This window comes from Rhodamnia argentea, chromosome 3, assembly GCF_020921035.1.
Source record: "Rhodamnia argentea isolate NSW1041297 chromosome 3, ASM2092103v1, whole genome shotgun sequence".
NCBI lineage: Eukaryota > Viridiplantae > Streptophyta > Magnoliopsida > Myrtales > Myrtaceae > Rhodamnia > Rhodamnia argentea.
Genome location: NC_063152.1, coordinates 22,519,095 through 22,538,265, shown reverse-complemented (window position 1 = coordinate 22,538,265; position 19,171 = coordinate 22,519,095). Strand labels below are relative to the sequence as shown.

Here is a 19,171-nt window from a genome sequence, read left to right as displayed (position 1 = left end):
TAAGGAGTATAATTACGCGACCAAGCCAAACAATCACAAACTCTTCCTCACGACCGAAAGCACTAAGGCTAACTAGCCAAATTAATCATTCGATCCACAATCGTCAATTCGTAGTGGCAACATGCTAGTTATTCATACCAATCATTTAATTCATTTCATCATGCATAATCCTACAAGGCAATTCGGTCCCTTAGGGTATCATGGAGTTCCATGTCACCATTTCCACAATTACAACATTAATCCAATTTCAAACATCATAGGCTCTAATTTCACTCAAGATGAGCCCAAGCACACGTGACCGTCCACATTTCATCCCAAGTTATTCATGGAATAAACACACAAGTTCAAGGACAAGGTCATCAAATTTATCCCCCAAAGTAAGAATTTCGGTTCACCATTGTACTCCCTAAAATAGCCCATTTAAACACGTTAATCCAACCCTAACATGAACCTTAGTAACCTAAAGTACTAGGCAAGGGTTAGGATCAACTCACTAAGTATTTGAGCAACCAAAAACCGCCAAAGAGGGCAGCAAAGTCACGGTTTCTCCTTGAGCAAGTTCGATTCGATTTTAGTCAGAAAGTAGCCAAAGATTAGCCCTCACTAATTCAATGAACACATAACTAAAACTTCCTTGAGTCTGTCATAAACTTAAACTAAGTCCTAATATGTCTTACCAAAGGAATCCAAGCTAGATGATCCTTCAATGGTCATCTATTCCCACGGGTCAGAATCGAAAAGAGAGGGATGGCGGGCGGCGGTTCTTGGTCTCTCGCGCTAAACGGCGACGGTGGTTGGTGGTTCACGGCGAGGGTGGCCCAAGGAGAAGGGGTGGTCGGTGGCTATGGGGTGTGGATGAGCAAGATAGGGGCGGCGTCGGGTGGAACCAAGGGGAAGCAAGGGAGTTCGGTGAGAGAGAGATGAGAGGAAGAAAAAAAAATGAGAGAGTGAATGAGGGGGAGAGAGCTTCATCCAATAATTCAAATGTAAGGATGAGTGGGGTGGTTCAAGGGGTCACATCTTGTAAGGGTGGAATGACTACGTATAAGTGTGAATAGTAACAGTGGTTGGGGTGGTTGATGGGATTTTTGGGGCAATAAACTCTCTTGTCCTTAGCTAATAATTCAAGACCACTATGGATACTAATGCCCCTAAGAATTCGGCTACATGGGGAAAAAGGCAAAAGACCAAAACGTCCTTGACTTAGACTAGAGATTGAGCACTAATTAGGGGCAAAACTGTAATTTCTTAATTCCCGATCCATTTTCGATCACTTTGAGGTGAATCCTAATCTTAATTGATCTTGATGAAGCGACGTCCAAAATATTACTGTCGGTATACTCGAATATTCAACGCCCACTTTCGAAGTCCAATTCGTGGTCAAAACTCTTCAATTGCACTTTCGGTGTACTCAAATTAACGAGCGGCTTTTAGGAGTTACGCGTATCGACTCGTAATCAAGGTCACGTTTAAGAGTTGTTCAAGCCATGGCAACTTTGGTTGTCATGTAATTGCGAGGGTCAATTGCTAGTTCCGAAGGACACGATCGTTAGGAATCGGTTTAGGTTAATTTGCAAATCATACTATGGCCAAACGAAATCACCCGTGAACCAATCATATAACACTAGTAAATTGTTCTAAGACCAATCTTAGATCGGCCTATGATGGCCCAAAATATTTTCTCAGCAATTCTTATGGTCAAAATGCCAGTCCATGGTCGAGTTCTTTAGTCAACGTACTTAAATCCCGATTAGCCTTTTCCTTTTGGTCCATTACTCGTGAGTGATCAAATCCGAGCAAGATCGAACTGAAATACATCGATGGACATTTCATTCATTCATCGGTTTGAAAAGGGTCGGAATTCGAATGTCGAGAGAAAAGGACACGATCAAAATCCCCACCCGTAGTTTCTTAATGCACAGTTTTTACCGGACCATGCTAATTGGTAATTCTAGACTAGAAATTATTAAAGCCTCCAAAAACATTCCGAATGAGCTGATTCATGAGAAGCAATAAAGCACATAACACCCGGTTAGAGGCAATAGGCAAAAAAGCACATAACAAAAAAGTAACATTCATTGTAATTACCCACAATCAGTCTTACAAACTTAGAAACATTACGCTATGGAAGACTTAGAAATTTCCCACTAACTTTCACATTACATACGATTGATATAACTATACCGCATATGCATAGAAAAAATGCCAATAGGTATAGCATATTTTGTTGCTTTATGCGCACAATTTGTTGCTTCACTCGCGCAAGCTCCTTCTTTAAGCATCTATTTCCCACCCTTACCATCTTCATTTTAGCTCTCGGTGAAGTCACATCAACCTTGTCGCACTTCGATTGGCTTGATTCACGTAGTGCTTGATTTCTTTCAAGGAGATCAACTATCATGTCCCTCGCTCCATCCGGTATCTTCGGGTCAACCCACATGAAGAAATTGCAGCAACCTGGACCATCAAACTTAGCACATCCATGAAATCTTCTTCCATCATTATTTCTTGTTTTTGCAGTAAGAGTTGGTGATCGAATACCGCAATAGTAGGTTAGCGTTGATTCGACTTCATTAGGACACTTGATGTAGATGTTGGTGCCCTCATGCTTCTTGTCGCCATATTAAGAAAGCATGTACGGGCTATAAACCAGCAAAATTAATAATCAAATCAAATGCAAAATATCTCGGTGTCAAGATCATAACTACCGACTCGAAAACTAACATGAATCAATGAAATGCAGAGACTCCGACCAAGAACTCCACTTGCTTGGCACAAGAGAGCAGAGGTTTTATAATCAAACCCAGTAGAGTGCTCGGAGATCTTCGTGCGGGGAAATCAGTATAGTGTAATAGAACAAGTGTAAAATTAACGATGAGATAAAGCCCTAAAAGTTCTCTACATACTGAATGTAAAATTAAAATCAAACCCGGAAAAATCGGAGTTGCAAAATTAAGGGCTCAACCTCCCAACACACCACTATCGCGTGGCTTTAAGGGTTTGGAATAGAAACCGACGATGGTCTTCCTCAATCGCACACACGAGCACCCTAGCGACGTTGAATCGGCCTGCCCAAGCTTGATTCCGACGTCAATTGCATTGAATTAGACACGAGCACCCTCGCCTTCGTGAGAGGATGAGGAATCTTTTAGGGTTCACACGGACGAACCGCAATAAGGACTTGTGAGACACCACATCGGCTTGATTTGGGGCGTTAGAGTTCAAACGTATGGACAAGGGGAAGAGGGAAGATGATTGGAGACCCTTACTATCGCCATCGTCGACGCTTGATTCGCAACTGAGATGCTTCCACGAGACCCCGGATCTTCGAAGGGGTGGATGACCTTTTGGCCCAGTGTTTTGAGAGAGAGATGATTAGATCCAAGGCTGTTTCGGGTTTGCATAGGAAAAAAAAAAAAAAGAACACCACTCAATACGACATAGTTTTGTTGACGTGGGTAAGTGGGCAGAGTGAATTTGCCAAGTAGGAGAGAGAAATGTGCCAAGTCGGTATTTTACGTTACAAAATTTAACGGTGTTAATAGGAAGGACTCAATTTAAACAATCGAACAAGTTTTAAGACTCAATTGAATTTTTTGCAAGTTTTAGGATACAATCACACAAAGATGATAAATTTTAAGACTTGTGGTGAACATATCCCAAAATAAACTAAGTAAAACAAAAAACAAAAAAAAAAAGAATGCACCTAATAATTCACATCGACATCGAAAGAAAGAAGAAACCTAGCCATTCCTTCTTTGCCGCCCCGCTTTCCTGGGCTCAAACGCCCCGCCTCTGCTCCGGCCTCTTCAAAACCATACCGCCTTCTCACGGTCCTGCTCCGTCGCTAGCCGACGCTGAGACTCGCTCCGCCGTGCGCCCCTCCCCTCGCAGCTGCTTAGCCTTTGCGTCGCTCGTCCGTTGATCGCAGCGAAGCCACACCACACGCTGACTCCGCGCAATCCCTGCCGTCGTCGTTGGACCTCAGGTACCCTTGCCGCCGCCATCGCTGTCGCGGTCTCTCTGTTTCTCTCTTTGGTGCCCTAAGTCGGCCGATTTTTATACCTGCACTTTGTGACTGAGAATTAGGGTGTTTCGCAGCGTTGGACATCAATGGAGGAGACTCGGACTGTGCAGGTTGACCTCGGGAATCTCATGGCCTTGGATTCTAGTCACCACTTCCCTTCCCTACCTTCTTCGAGGTTCACACTTCTTTACTGCACGTCTTAGTCTGCGGTACTTCGTTTTCTTTCGTTTTTTTCGGGTGCATAGTTCTTCGTTAGAGGTGTCATTGTTGCGTGATCTGATCGGGGTATTGTGGTTTCTATTCTATTGCGTCACCAAATTGAATTTACTTTTATGTAATCGTGGATGTGTGGTTTTCATCCATTCTAAAGATGGAGAAAGCGATATTAGCTCTCTTCTTCGTGTTTAGTTTGATGTAGAAACGTTTATTCGGGGAAGAATGAAGCGGAGGTCTCTCCAAAGGAAAACACAAATGAGTCTTTTGTTTTGGTAACGGGTCAATGTTTAGTATGGGACTGGAGTTAGTTCACAGAAGATCGTATACGAAGTTTGGCAGTATCGTGTATTTGTGAACAAGTGTATCATAATCTGCTAGTTAGGATATCTATTATTTGTGGGTAGTGAGTACTGAGAGGTATTGATTCGTGATGCGGATTATGTTTCCACTTTTTGTTTCAGAACTACAAAGGTCGATCATTTTTAGAGTTTTTATTTTGATATTTATGAAATATGAAGGGAGGAGTTGATACAGAAGTGTCTGGAGAAGGGGACTGAGCTTGTTCAAGTGGTCGCAGATGCCCTTTTCAACTTACCTTCGACTGAAGATGTGGATGGCCCTATTGTCAAGTTGCCACCTCCAACAACAAAATTGCCTAGAGAAAAGCATGTAAGCATTTGAGCTCAGTCCTCTTTTTAATCCTTTTCTTCATGAACCAAGAACTTTGGTAGATCACTCTTGCCTAAGTAGAGAAGCTGCTATGACAGATGATCAGAGTAATTCTCATCCACATTTGTTTTTTCATTAATTAGGGATTTAAGAGTGGCGTCTTCATTGTCCTTTGAATTTTACGTGTTATCTCTTGGTACCTATACATATCATCTGTGAGAATTTGTTAATTTTCTTAATACATTCTATCGAAGAAGTATATGAGTATGGCATGGACAAAGATACTGGAGGGAAGGGTATATGAGAGAAGCACAACAATTGGGGATCGGAATCGAGTCTAATACATGCATAGAAAGTACATGACGCATTCTTTGGCATGTTATGCATTCAGCTTCTAGATCATCTATATTTGGCAAATGACTTCTCTTCCAAAGATCGGTGAGTAGTTTATCTGTTATTGTGACTTGGTGGAGAAATTTTAGGAGTATGTGTTTGGTATGATAACATTACAGGACGGAAATTACAGGTACTGTGTCCTTTATGATATGAATGTTGCTGTTAAGAAATATGCCTGTTTTGTTTTGCTGATGCTACTTAAGTTTACCTTTCCCTTACAAGAATAAAAGGCTTGCATGGCTTAAGAACTGATTTTTTCCTGTTTATTTGCTTATAGTGAGATATTTATTGTTTTCAGTTGCCAAAGCCCAAACCTCCTACAACATGGGAAATGTTTGCCAAAGCGAAAGGTGAGCCATAATATTGCAGGCTGTATCTGCCTTTTAAATCTGTTTTTGCTGTTGAGAGAAGAAAAAAAATTCTGAAGATGCTAATTGTTGATTCTATACAATTATAGGATATGTAGGCCTTTGCTCATTGAATTTCTTGTTTAATCATGAAATTTTTTTATTATGTCTCAATTATCCCTGTTTTGATTAATTTATGTCTGTTAACATTATTCTGATGACATATGCCAGGTATAAAAAACCGTAAAAAGGACAAGATTGTTTATGATGAGCAGACTGGTACTTGGAAACGCCGCTATGGATACGACCGTGTTAATGATGATCAAGATGTGCCCATACTCGAGGCCAAGGCCACTGATGGTATACAGACAAATCTTTTATTAACTGCATATGTCTTCTTTCTTCTTTCTTCAATGAGTAGGCTTTTGCTTATAACTTGTTCTCTTTAATCACCATATATTTGCTTTAAGATGCAAATATGCTCAATATTCATGGACGAGCATAGCAGGTTTCAATTAACCAATGGTTTAGAAGCACCAGAAAGCAAGCCCGTTCAACTGTTTGAACCAGGTGCTGTTCCATGGTCCACTTCGGTTTTCTTCCTAAAACCGATCAGGTCAAAAATCTGATTTGACCTGATTCATCCAGTGAAACTGGTTTGTGCTGGTATGGACATTTTGCAAAACTTAGGGGACAGGGACTTCACCCTCGACTATTTTGATAAGATTGAATCTACTGCCAAATCACTTTTCCTCATGTCATTTATGCTGAGTACGTGATATGTTTATGAAAAACTACAATTCTCATCTCCACCAAAAGAGCATTGCTGCAGGAATTAAGTTTAAACACCCGGCCCTAGAGACCAGAGCCCTCCTTTCCATCTCAGCTTGGCATGACTGCCAAGAGTTTATACTTATAGGTGTACTGTATTATGCTGTACATATTGCTTTCTTATTGGAGGCATCAACTTGTTTTGAATCCTCCTGTTCAACCCGTTTAATGGTACCTTGACTGCTTTTTACGTTGGTATATGGTTTTAATAATTTGTTCTGGTTATATTATATATAACCAGCTAATGCAACTTAGTCTATGACTGTAGCCTCTTGTGATTTATTGCACATGGTTATTGGTTGCAGAGGTTGGAAGTGACCCTTTTGCTGTGAGACGGGCTGATAAGAAGAAGCGCGTTGAAAAGCAAAACAAAAACCGATTGCAGAACCTAAAACAAGCTGCAAAAGATCATGCTTTGCCAAGGTATTTCTCCTTAATATCTAACATGACATTTTTAACTTCACGTAATGCCTGAGCAACTACTCTTAGGATCAGTCCTGATGCTCACTCTTCAATATATATATTTGTGATTAAAATGAAAATGACTGTATTTTTGGTTAATATCCTTTGAAAATCTATATTTCCTCTGCATATGATAAGACAATATGTCGTCTATGTCCAGTAGCGACTGCCTCCAACACGCGTCCCAATGCTTGAGACCTCAAGTATTTTGATTTTGCATTATCCAATCCCATCCGTGCATGCAGATATTGAGACGCGGTTATCTTTTATGCAGCCATATCCAGCTAGCGGCCACAGCATTGCCCATAACAGGAACCCAGGCTGCACCAAAGAAAGTGAGTAAAGATGAACTGGGGAATGTTGCCGGATTGGCAGCTACCGCCACAGCCAGTGGTGGGAAGTTCGACAAGAAGCTTCCAGGAGAAAAGAAGCCCAAACATGAGCAAAAGCATCGCAAGGTTTCTTGAGCCGTATAATTTCCATTATTTCTCTACTTAAAGATTCACTGGCTCAAATTTCTTCTCTCTTCTGTTCAGTTCCTTCCAGTAGCAGAAGGAAAAGGGCAGGGTTCAAAAGAGAAGGAGCAAACGGACAGAGTTCTAAACAAGCTCCTTTCCAAGAATTCACATGAAATACTTAACGTTGATAAGGTACAGTGCTATCACTTCTTTTCAGGAGAAGGATAGGTCAAGTGGTTGAGTTTACGCTGTTCTTATCTAATTGACATTTGGGTTTTTCAGGCTGTTACGATGTACAACGTGAAGAAAGAGAAGAAACGAAGTAAACAAAAGCGAGACTCCTCTTCAAACTCAAGCAAGCTGAAACCACAGAAGAAAGTGCAAAAAAAGCCCATTAAGAAGGGATCTGTTAACAAGGGATCTGCGAAGAAAGGGAAATCTAAATGAAACCCCTAAACTACTTGTAGTTGTTGTATGCTTGTAGGGTTTAGATTAGGCGCTACAAGTATGTTAGGATCGATATGGTTTTGCTTCGAAAAATATTTATATATTGTCATAGCAAACTCGCCGTCTTTTGCATATTAGTGCTTCTTCTGGCACTTGTTTTGTTTTACATTTCACGAGCTGATATTAGTGCGCAAAACAAATTCAGATGTTTTTTTTCTGCTGATATAATATTGTCTTTCATGTTTTAATCATGAGCGTACGACACTAGGAAAAGGGTTCTTGGATAAGCTGTTACCGTGTTTCGGACTCTGTGCTCGTGAACATAATATCAAAGGAAGATTTGTTAAGCTTGCCCAAATTAAATTTAAAAAGGGCAACATTGTGGTATTGAAAGAACTTTGTTCTAGGGAATGTCGAGATATACGTTTGAGTTGTATTTAAAAAGTTGTACATTTGAAAATTGATATTCTATTTTAGTTGTTCAATAACCTATTGACTTTTGACTCGAAAAAAAAATCTATGACTTAAGTAGATGGGTTTTACTAGATATATTTGTGGGTATAGATTTAAATTTCCTCTTGGTGATTTAATGCGTGCTCCCAACCAACAAATGACATTAGAGCCAATGATCTTACGCTAGATTAGTGGGCCATCGATCCTGCAACAGATTGGATTAAGCTTTATGGTAAAAGTGGGGAAAATTACCAAAAAAGTTTTAACCCCATCACAACTGTGTTAATTTAGTCCTAATTTTTTTTGGCCAATTCAATCATAAACTTTTTGTATTAATGTCAATTCAATCATTTCGGCCAATTTTGGCAAAAAAACGCCGACATGGCCAATTTTCAATAATATTTTAATATTTTTCAAATTTTTTATTTTCTTTTTCCTACATTTTCTTTTTTTCTCTCTCTTTTTTTCTTCTTCCTTTAGTTACCTGCCGAGCTCGGCTATTAGCGAGGGCGAACCTCGCTTGCCCCTAGCTAGTCCAACCTTATCGTTGCTAGGCAAGGTTGACCTCGCCCATCGACCGTGAGGTCTAGCCTCGAGCGGCCATGGTGAGGTCGCCCCGGCCGTCGCTAGACAAGGTCGAGCCTTGCCATGGCCCGACGAGGTCGACCTTGGTGAGCTTTGCAGGCTCTCCCCTTTGGCGAGTCGCCCGGCTCATAGTCGCTTGGAGGAGGAAGAGGAAGAAGGAAAAAAAAAAAAAGAGAAAAAATATTGAAAAAATATTAAAATATTATTAAAATTGGCCACATCAACGCTAGCTACGCTACATCGCCGATTTCCGATCAAAATTGATTGGAAGGACTAAATTGACACAAATGCAAAATATTTAGGAGAATTGACATGAATGCAAAATGTTTATAATTGAATTGACAAAAAAAAAAGTTGAGGACTGAATTAGCACAATTATAATATGAATTTTTTGATAATTTTCTCGGTAAAAGTGGGTTTAACTAGATATTTCGAATGGCTCAAATTTGGTAGTACCCCAATGGATTGGTTTAAGCTAGATTTACTTTAAGGTAGAAGTATTTAGGACTGAATTGACATGGATGCAAAATGTTTATAATTGAATTGACAAAAAAAAAAGTTGAAGACTGAATTAGCATAATTACAATATGACTTTTTTGATAATTTTCTCGGTAAAAGTGAGTTTAACTAGATATTTCGAATGGGTCAAATTTGGTAGTACCCCAACGGATTGGTTTAAGCCATATTTACTTTAAGGTGGAAGTGGGTCCAACTAGGTATTTTAAAGGACTTGAATTTGGGCTTTTCCCTCAGCGATCTCTTTTAATGAAGGTAAAATCGAAATTGTATGGGGTTATATTTTGAATTGCTCGAATTTGGGCTCCTCACTATGCAACCTCTCTAAGTGAAGGTAAAATTGAAATTATATGACGTATCTAAGTCACTACTCAATTAAGCGCATCTACCCAAGCCGGACACTCGTTGATATTGTCCAAGGTTCAATTGGCTCTTAGTGAAATTGATCAAGGTAAGATCGAATACTATGCTAATCGAGCAACGTTAGCTCACTTGATTGAAGTTCATTTCTTTGATCCCGAAATCAGAAGCAGGAAATGAGGAATTTTTAAAGAGACGATGTACCAATTGAAAAGCAATTGCGTTCAGTAACATTTGAATCATTCCGAAGATTTCGAAGGCATTAATAATCTCTTCCCAAATCGTTGACCTACGCCCATTGTACGATGGACTATGATTGAAGTCAAAATTGCACACACCTGCAAATAGGACTACTTTCCAATAATTGAACGGAACTACATAAAAACTTGTGAGAGGCAGGAGCGAGATGGCTTCTTCCCGGTTGATGCCAAGCAATGTTTTCGAGATTTAATGTAGAGGATCATACTTGCAATAATTTGTCGGGACTCAAGATGGGCCACTTTTTCGATACTGTGCTAATTCCGGCTTTATGCTAGCATACACGAGACAAACATAGGACAACATTTACAACCATATTGAAGAGGTATCTGTATCATATCTTAATAACATATTATTGTTTTCCATCTCCTTTGATCACTCGGACTAGGAGCGCCTGGGTTGGCACGAAAACGTGCTAGGCTTTGCCTTCTCACTTATGGAGCCTGGACCTATATATATTTCTTGGTTAATTTAATTTTTTAATGAAGAATTCGAAAGAAAAAACCTAAACTAGTTTTCTTCAAGTTTTAAAAAAATATAAAAGAAATAAATTTAAACAAATTAATTAAAAACACTCATTCAACTAAATCAATTTGAAATACAAGTACAATTTCAAAAAAATTGGAAAAAAAAAATTCACCTATAATGATGCCCTAATAACGATTACACACAAATTACACCAAAGATAATGTTTAAAAATTCCATTGTCTGATGAGCCGTGTCTTTCATCATAATAAAGATTAGACAATGTTGTTGTTGTTGTCCATTCATGTTGGGCATATCATGCTAGAGTCAGCTTTTGCAATAACCAATAATGCCCCATGATGGCCATCTCTAATTTTTATCACAAAAGAAAAAACTACACCTATTTGTCTTCCAACAACCATTGGCTAGGAGTCGACTTGGACTTCGAAGGTACCATAAGACGCTAGTGAAAACATTAAGTCACGGGTCATGGTGGAAATACTCAGAAAAATTGGTAAATCTCCTCTTCCACCATCTTAAATGTCGACGTAGTCTTTGCCAATTTTACCAATGTATTTCGAGCGGTTTGTTCCCCAGTACATCTCCAACTCGTTATTAGATGAAGATGAAGAACAAGAGAAAGACTATGGGGTGTTTTCTTAAGAAATAGAGACCATACAGATTTCCGGATAATGTACTATGAGGACATCATCTCCGTCCGTGAGGTGAAACTCGTCATATGGAAATGAATGGCGTGTGCAACATACATGCACAGGAGCCAACTCGTCACAATTGCTACTATCTTATTTGCTTGGACATCCTCTCCCAGTCCCAAATTTCAGCACAATGAGAGTTTTAAGCTCCTTCAACTTGAATATCGAATCCGACAGCATACACCAATAAAACAGGCCGAATGTTTTTATAAAATTTAAGGAATTTCTCCTTCATGACATGTACCGCTTCATTGAAGTAGGGATCCCTCACCTTGTTTGGCCAATTCAACCGACATCATGTACAAAAATAGAAGGGCTCGGTTGCTTGATGCATAATTGCTTTTGCTCAAAGCGTCCATCGCATCACTGAAAAGTTGCAAGAAGTCTCTTAAGACTTCAACAACCATCCAATCTTGCTATCTCAACCGCGAGAGACCGCCACTTTCGATATGAGTGGTGGAGGAGAGCGCTAGCACACCCATCCCCTCGCATGCATTCTTCAACATCTTGTGCATTGAATTCCACATCGGTCTCGGTCCAGAGGGAGTTTTTCATCTTTTCCTTCCCTATTTCAAGTACACAACTTCCAACTCTTGATGCGTAAGGGGCTGGACCTAATGTGTTGAATCCACCCACTTATGTAAGCCCACAAAATCGTAAAGCTGGTGAACAAGTTAATGCAGTGTCACACGCACCGCACATGGCAGAAGAATCCCATTGCAAATTGCCCAAAATTTTGACCAACGGGGTAATTCACGTTGGCATTACCTAGCGTGATGCTGAAAATTCTATGGAGATGCCAAACTTATTGACAACTATCGTTAACGGCTCCGTTTTTGCAATCATGCGATAATTAGCTTCTTAAGCGTGAGAGCCTACTGACGTAACTGTCATTCCTCATTGACCTAATGATGTTTGTTGATTCCTTGCCTTGTCATACTTGAACGAGTTTCCGATAAGCGGTGTTGTGCTTGAAGAGTTCCCCTCAGGCTTGGACATCTCTTCTTCATGTTGCGGCAAGTGCCTCCTCAAATGGTCGCCCCACTGGACCGTCGCCTTTTATTTTGCTGCCACGGTTCGTGCAAATTGCCTTCTTGAACTCACAGAACGAAGGGTGCCAATTTAGAGAGGTAAAAAAAATTACATCATTTTTGCTGTCATGTTTGCGCGTGAACAAAATTTTGTCTGTCTAGGACGTGGAGTGATGCTAAGATTGAACATGAGAATTCTTACAGATGTCCCACGAATGAATAACAACAAATGGTTGTGTAAAGTGAAAGAAACGCCCGTGCCTCTTGAAGAAGGTCCAACTTTATTCAGATAAAAGGCTTTGTTGTTCCCTTATGACGCAGCCTGCAATGCTAGGAGACCATAAGGGCGTTTACTTTCGCATGGAATCCGAGTTACTTCTAGAGATATCAAATGGGCGGATTGATCACATCAGGTTCTTCGGTAGGGTACATAATGAATGGACCTATTTTGGCCCAAGTTTAGTCGCGGCCATATATCGAACGGGCTTTAAATAAGATCTGTGTCTTGTATTGAGTACGCGTTGACCATACTACAATCATTTCCAATACACCAATTGGACATAACACGAAAGAAATAATACATTGAAAATAAAAATCTTTCTTTTTTCGGGTGGGGCACTTGTTAACAAAATTTACAAAAAAAATATTAAGGAGAATAATAAACACAAATCAATAAAAAGGAAAAACACTGGATAAGAAAATGTTCTTGGTAGCTTTTAAAGAGAGCAATAACTAGTCACATGATCAAATACACCATTTTTTTTTGTCTATTTCTATTTCATTCTATTATATTTTACAAGTCACACTGCAAAACCCTGCTTCCTCACTCAGAGTTTATCACCACCATTCAAAGTATATGTTACGAGTTTAGTATAACTCTCCTTTAACTTTGCTGATAATTTTTTCCTTTACTTTTATAATACTTATTTCTTCTTCCTCCTCCTCGTGCCATGAGAGAGAGACTCAGACTTCAGAGTATATGGTATGTATTTAGTATAACTCTCCTTTAACTTTGCTGATAATTTTTTCCTTTCCTTTTATGATTCTCTTTCTTCTTCCTCCTTGCGACATGGAGAGAGAGAGAGACAAGATAAGAGACAGAGAAAGAGAGACAAGGCATGACCACGACGGGCATCGACCCAATGCAGGAAAGCCATCACTTAGGGAACATCTATAATTCAAATGTGTGCTGGCGCAATACGGACGCTGCTCAAATTTGATGGCCATCATGGGAAGCACCGTTTAGATCAGAGAACAGAAGCCAAGACAGAAGTGGCGGCATTGGCAGTGGACGGCAACAGCCACGAAGTATTGATGACATCTATGGTTGAGGAAAAAGCGAATGCAAAAAAGGAAAGAGGAATGAACAAGAAAGAAAAGAACCCCTTGCGAGACAATGGTTTCACTTCGCTCTTCCACCACCAACAAATGATGACGCAGAACTCACATGTATATCTGCATGATTCGCATATAAATACATAACAAGTTCTCACTTGGTTCGTATGCAACAGTCAGTAATCTCATCTACAGACCATATGGATAGCCTCAAGACTTATCTGCCTTTCGTCGGCCTCCATCAATTCCGTCTACTTCATTCTCCTAAAGTAACGCTGGTACATAGCTCTATAACACGAAGCAGATAATGAGTCTCTATAAGCCCAAGTGTGGTATCAACAGATAGGTCAAAATTGAGCGGTCGTATCATGAAATTGGAAATGTCATAGTGAAAATGGCTCAGCTCACCGTCCCTTGAAACATAAATACACAGCCTCGCAGAGCCGACGAGAGAAAATCTTCAAGTTGCCAGCTAACTCAAGCCATAGACAGCTTTATGATGCTCCATCTGCGACCATGTCCTCCTTAGAAACCTTTTCTCCTAACTGTGGCCTTCTCAGAGCTAAGAAGAATAGAAAAATCAACTATTAGAACTGACAGGACGAATGAGTGAACACAAAAAAATTAGAAACCACTGAGGAATCTCATCTTTATACTTCTTTATAGAAGTGTCGAATTAGTCGACCAACAAAATTATGTTTTAATACCAATTTCATGCACAAACTTATACATCATATCTTCACGGATATTGATGTGAATTGTCTCACGAATTCTGCTTGGAGAACAGGAAGCATACATCCCAAGAACTTGATCTTTATCATTGATTATACTATATGCATTTTCTTATCACCAACAAAATTCTTCTATTAACATCAAAAGACTAGGAGGATAAAACAACAGAAAAAGACAGCTCCAAGAAAAAGTCAGACAGCCGGTACTCACACTTCAGAGATGTTCCAGCCAGACAAGTGAGCCTTGATTTTGTGTTAACCTCAGCCAGTGGAACAGGCTTTTCCTTCGAAGCCATTCGAACATCCCAAACACGTATAACCCCATCGGACGATGCGGACGTCACTAAATATGGATCATCTTCCACACTTGTGTCATTGCTCTTACTGAGTACAACAATACCTTTGACACGGGTGGAATGAGCATCCTCAATTTGATATGCGATCTTCCCAGTCTTTGTGTCCCATGCAGTAACACTCCGGTCTTCACCACCAGTGTATAGAAGTCCACTCTGTCAAAATCAATAAACTTTTACCACAACATTCCTCCTATGTCTCATGCGGTATGAAAATAATGTGGATGATGCACAAAATACATGTTCAAGGCAATACTATGGGGCTCAATCGGGCCACGGGGTTAAGGGCCTTTCATGCAGGGAAAACCAAAACCAGAACGTGAAAGGGGGGGCAGAGGGAAGAGATTCGCCTCCATCAATTCCCTTCAAGATCAAATTGCTAGATTTCGGACCTTTTCATTAGTTGAAAATCCACTCAGGCCCTCTCTTATAAATCAACTAGAAGATAGTCACTCAAAGAAAAGAAAGCTAACATTGAGAAGAATAAGTACACACAGAAAACATTAAAGGTGCATCAAAGATGCTTGACTACTATAGCTTTCAGCAATGACATTAGGTTGTCCAAAGAATGAAGAAACTGCATAAAAAGTGAGTTTCTTGTTTGCAATTAATGTGTATAAATAGTTTTTTGCAGTTACTTTTACTGAAGCAAAGCATCATATAATTCTCTCAGAACTTCGTTACGAGAATAAGACAAAATAAATAAAAGCTTTGTGAACAAATAAAAACCCTTTTGTAGTTCATGAGATAATTCTACTTCCAAATCCACCACTACTACTTTTTGAAGCAATATAGCAGTTACATCTGCCTAAAATTAGTGGAAACCATTCTATTAACAAGCCATAAAAGCAAAGTTCAGCTCTCTGCCACAATGAATAAAGTAACATTTTGTTTTAAGAAATGAAATTTCCCTCAGTGCATATCAGAACCTGATTTATGGGCATTCAAAGGTGAACCTCTATTGTGCATGGTCAGATACGGACATAAGTAATAAATTCTGTTTCGACCAACAGGAGTACCAATATTAGTCAACCACTGACTGAAACTCTTCACATAGCCAGCTTATTAATTACATTGTCCAAAGGATAGGTAGGATCAAGCTGTTTGAGCATGGAAAGTCTATTATCCAGCAGTCAGGCGGAGGATTTTTTTATTCTTTATTTTTTGGGGCGCAGGGGATTTGAGCAGATGGCAAACAAACATCTGAAAAATAACAACAAATTTTCTCTGACACGAAAGATAGAAATAGTTGTATTTTCCATGATATTATTAGTTTTTAACCACAGTAATTATCATTTGACTTGAGGAGTTTTACCTTTCATTATTTTCTAACCTCTATAAATTCAGAAGGTCAAGCGACTTCAGTTCAGTAATCATGGTGAGCTTGAGGAGCTTGTAAAAAGGTGGGAATCACACACTAAGGTTTCCACGGGCTTCTTACAAACTAATAAGTGGCCCAAAGGCACTCTTAAGACCATTAAAAATAGAACACATATCGCCGCACTTTTAAAATTGAGCAACAACACATTTCAGAAAACTTACCTACTTCAAGTAGAAATATTTATGTTCCCAAGCACAATAAATGACCTTTAACAAGTTTCCTAAGGGCACTCTTTAACATATCCATTACACATATTAATGTAGCTAAAATTCATAATTTTATTTCTTCGTACAGATATTAAAAACGCAAGGTTTTCAGAATTTAGAGACAAAGCAAACTTCAAATTTAAATCTTTCATGGATTGTGTTTTTGAAAGTTCTGGATCCATGATGAGAAAGAGAGCAAATAGCAGCCATCATGATCTTCATGTTCAGAACCTAGCATCTCCCGCAACAGTCGCAATATCAATTCTAGAGCAAATAACTCAGAAGCCATAAAAAACTAAGCTTGGCCAAATGCAGAAACACTAAAAAACTCAAGAGTTGAACAATTAAACATGCCTGATCTTATACATGAGATGCTTCCGCAGTAAATTTTCAACCTGCACACTAGGCCAGACCAATATACTGTCTAAGTAAATATATAACTAAAAGACCCCACCTAGTTTACATTCCTATTAATCCAAAAAGAGAACTCTGCCATTTGAAACAGCGGTTCACTGCCAGATATGTTCCTGGCAGGTCTATAAGTTCACACATCGAACTTCAAACTTTGCATATTCATAAACACTCACCATTGAGCAGTTCGGTACAAGGGTAAGATACAACAAGCAATGCATATAGATAGATGGCAAATTCCTGTGCATCTCCTTCTCCAACCAAGAGAAAACCCAAATCTCACAGCAAATCAGCACCATATAGGTGCGGAACATAACAACAGATTAATAACCATTCTAACAAACGACAAAATAACACCAAACAACTTGCAACAGAAGCAAGCGATCAAAGAGAAACAAACCAACCTCACCGGGAGCAGCACAGAGAACCCTCTTCCCAGTCTCCATTTCCCAGACCAACCTCGCGTCCTCGGCTTCATGAACCCCAACTCTATCCCCCATAACCATGAAGAACCTCTCTCCACTCAAATCGAACCCCACCAAGCTCGCCTCCTTTCCCAACCGGCAACAGAAGCTCCTCCTCCCCCTCACCAAGTTGACCATCGCCAAGCACTCGTCCCTCCCCACCGTCAGCGCCAGCTTCCCCGACGGATGCACAGAGATGCTATTGACTCCGCCCTTCTTGTGAACCCTAACTGTCGTCAGGTGCACGAAGGGATCGGCGTCGAAGATGCACACTGAGCCGTCCGCTGAAGCGGAAAGGAGGTTGCGCGGGAACGAGAGGTGCGAAGGGGTGTAGAAGCAGAGGGCGGTGACCGTAGCAGAATGGTGGTGGAGGGAGCCCAGGGAGGAGGCCGCCGTCAGGTCGTAGAGGTGGACGGTGTCGTCGCCGGCGCCGGAGGCCGCGACGGGGCCAGCGGCGGCGACGGAAGAGATTGGGGAGAGGTGGGAGGGGTAGCAGAAGAGCTTGGTTAGGGTTAGGGTATGGCCGTCGGGGGAGTGTTTGAGGGGCTTGAGCTTGAAGCCCCAGATGAACTTCTCGTACGAGCCCGCGATTAAACTCATGATAGGACGATTCGGACCGGCAGAGACTGGGAATATGGGAGAGAGATCTGCAGAGATGGCCAATTTGCGATCCTCTTTGACGCCGACGGCGATGGCGGCGGCGGCGGCGGCGGCGGCGGCGAACTTAGGGTTTTAGGCCGCCGACAGACAGCGGTGCTATCAGGGTTTAGAGTGTGTAGGGGTGCGACTCCCAGTGGATGAAGATTTGTGTATCGAGGGAGAGTTGATGCCGCACCAGTAAAGCGGGGGAGGTTAAACTAAAAAAACAATAATAATAATAATAATAATAATAATAATAATAATAATAAAACTAGTCACCAATTTGGAATTGCATAATTTAAAATTATACTAGAATAATTGAGCACATAAAATAGTCACAAATGTTAAAAAAGAAAAATGACAATTCACCAAATTTTTAATATATAGGAAAATGTGCATTACAAGTCTTAAAACTTATCGTGAAAGTATAATTAAATCCTAAAACTTTCAAAAGGTTACAATGGGATCCTAAAATTTGTCAAATTAGTATAATGGAATCCTTCCGTTAACGACGACAACTTGTCTAGCGAAAAATGCTGACGTGGCATTTTAAAATTAATTTCTCTCTATTATGTAGTATTTTTTATTATTTTATTTTTCAAAACTTATTTAAATTAACTAAAAAATCAAGAAAATGCTAAGTTTAATTTTAAAAAGTGAAAACAAAAAACCAAAAAGAGGGGAAGAGCAGTTGGCAAGGCCTAAGTTGCCATTGCCCCGCCGGAGGAGTCAATGGAGGTCATCGACCTTGGCCGCGGGTGGTCGGCCTTGCTAATGGCGAGACCTTGCTGGCGAGCCTCGCTTGCTTGGCTCGCCCATATCTAGATTGAGGAAGCTCGGAATTGAGCGAAGTCGGCCCTCGCCGCTAGCGGTAGTGGGCCCACTACTTGAAAAAGAGGAGCGCATTCCTAATTTTTAGTAATATCATTTTTTTATTTTTTATTTTATTTTTTTATAGTTTAATTTTCTTTGTTTATTTGATGTGAAGTTTTTTTCAAGTAACATATACATGTAAAGAGCTTAAAATAGATTAAATGAGTTATCTAGGTTTTCTTAGAATATTAGTGATTTGATAATATGGGTCAAAATGGATCGGGTCGAGTATGGATCGATTGCGGGTCGGGTCGGGTATTGGCCGTTGCATATATGGATCGAAACGAGTTAGACGGATTAATATGAGTCAGACCATATAAGACTCGATCTAAGCCCGATTCGATCCATCCATTTTAACACCTCTAGGTGCGACTTGCGCAACCAGAAGATGCGTCGTGGCTCGTCCAGCAAATTTTTCTACGAAATGCCGAACAGGCAAAGTAGGATTAGTGGGGAATGCGTAAAATGAGCGAGAAGGAAGCAAGGGGACTTAAGCTGCAGGAGAAACCGCAGTGCTTCAACGAACTCATCTAGAGTCCTTCGC

The 19,171-nt window shown here is 40.2% G+C and overlaps 2 protein-coding genes across 4 annotated transcripts; one reads left to right on the top strand and one right to left on the bottom strand.

Annotated features, from left to right (window-relative positions):
* The first annotated feature begins 3,731 nt into the window (after nucleotides 1-3,731).
* Nucleotides 3,732-8,061, top strand: LOC115757342 (ribosome biogenesis regulatory protein homolog). 3 transcript variants are annotated; one of them, XM_048276920.1, is made up of 10 exons: nucleotides 3,732-3,988; nucleotides 4,102-4,214; nucleotides 4,762-4,912; nucleotides 5,607-5,658; nucleotides 5,887-6,015; nucleotides 6,792-6,909; nucleotides 7,223-7,406; nucleotides 7,485-7,598; nucleotides 7,689-7,866; nucleotides 7,922-8,061. In XM_048276920.1, exons 2-9 carry the CDS (start codon nucleotides 4,114-4,116, stop codon nucleotides 7,851-7,853), a joined length of 1,014 nt encoding a protein of 337 aa, XP_048132877.1. In that variant the 5' UTR covers nucleotides 3,732-3,988; nucleotides 4,102-4,113; the 3' UTR covers nucleotides 7,854-7,866; nucleotides 7,922-8,061. The 3 variants fall into 3 exon arrangements, with proteins under 3 accessions (XP_048132877.1, XP_048132876.1, XP_030553401.1); XM_048276919.1 differs by having other exon boundaries at nucleotides 7,689-8,061; XM_030697541.2 differs by having other exon boundaries at nucleotides 3,734-3,988; nucleotides 4,102-4,202; nucleotides 7,689-8,061.
* A 5,826-nt stretch (nucleotides 8,062-13,887) lies between these two features.
* On the bottom strand, nucleotides 13,888-17,929 carry LOC115757343 (p21-activated protein kinase-interacting protein 1-like). Its single transcript, XM_030697545.2, has 3 exons — nucleotides 17,056-17,929; nucleotides 14,512-14,809; nucleotides 13,888-14,131 (listed from the first exon to the last, which is right to left on the bottom strand). The coding sequence occupies exons 1-3, from the start codon at nucleotides 17,713-17,715 to the stop codon at nucleotides 14,064-14,066; spliced, it is 1,026 nt and encodes a 341-aa protein (XP_030553405.1). The 5' UTR covers nucleotides 17,716-17,929; the 3' UTR covers nucleotides 13,888-14,063.
* Between the last annotated feature and the right edge of the window lie 1,242 nt (nucleotides 17,930-19,171).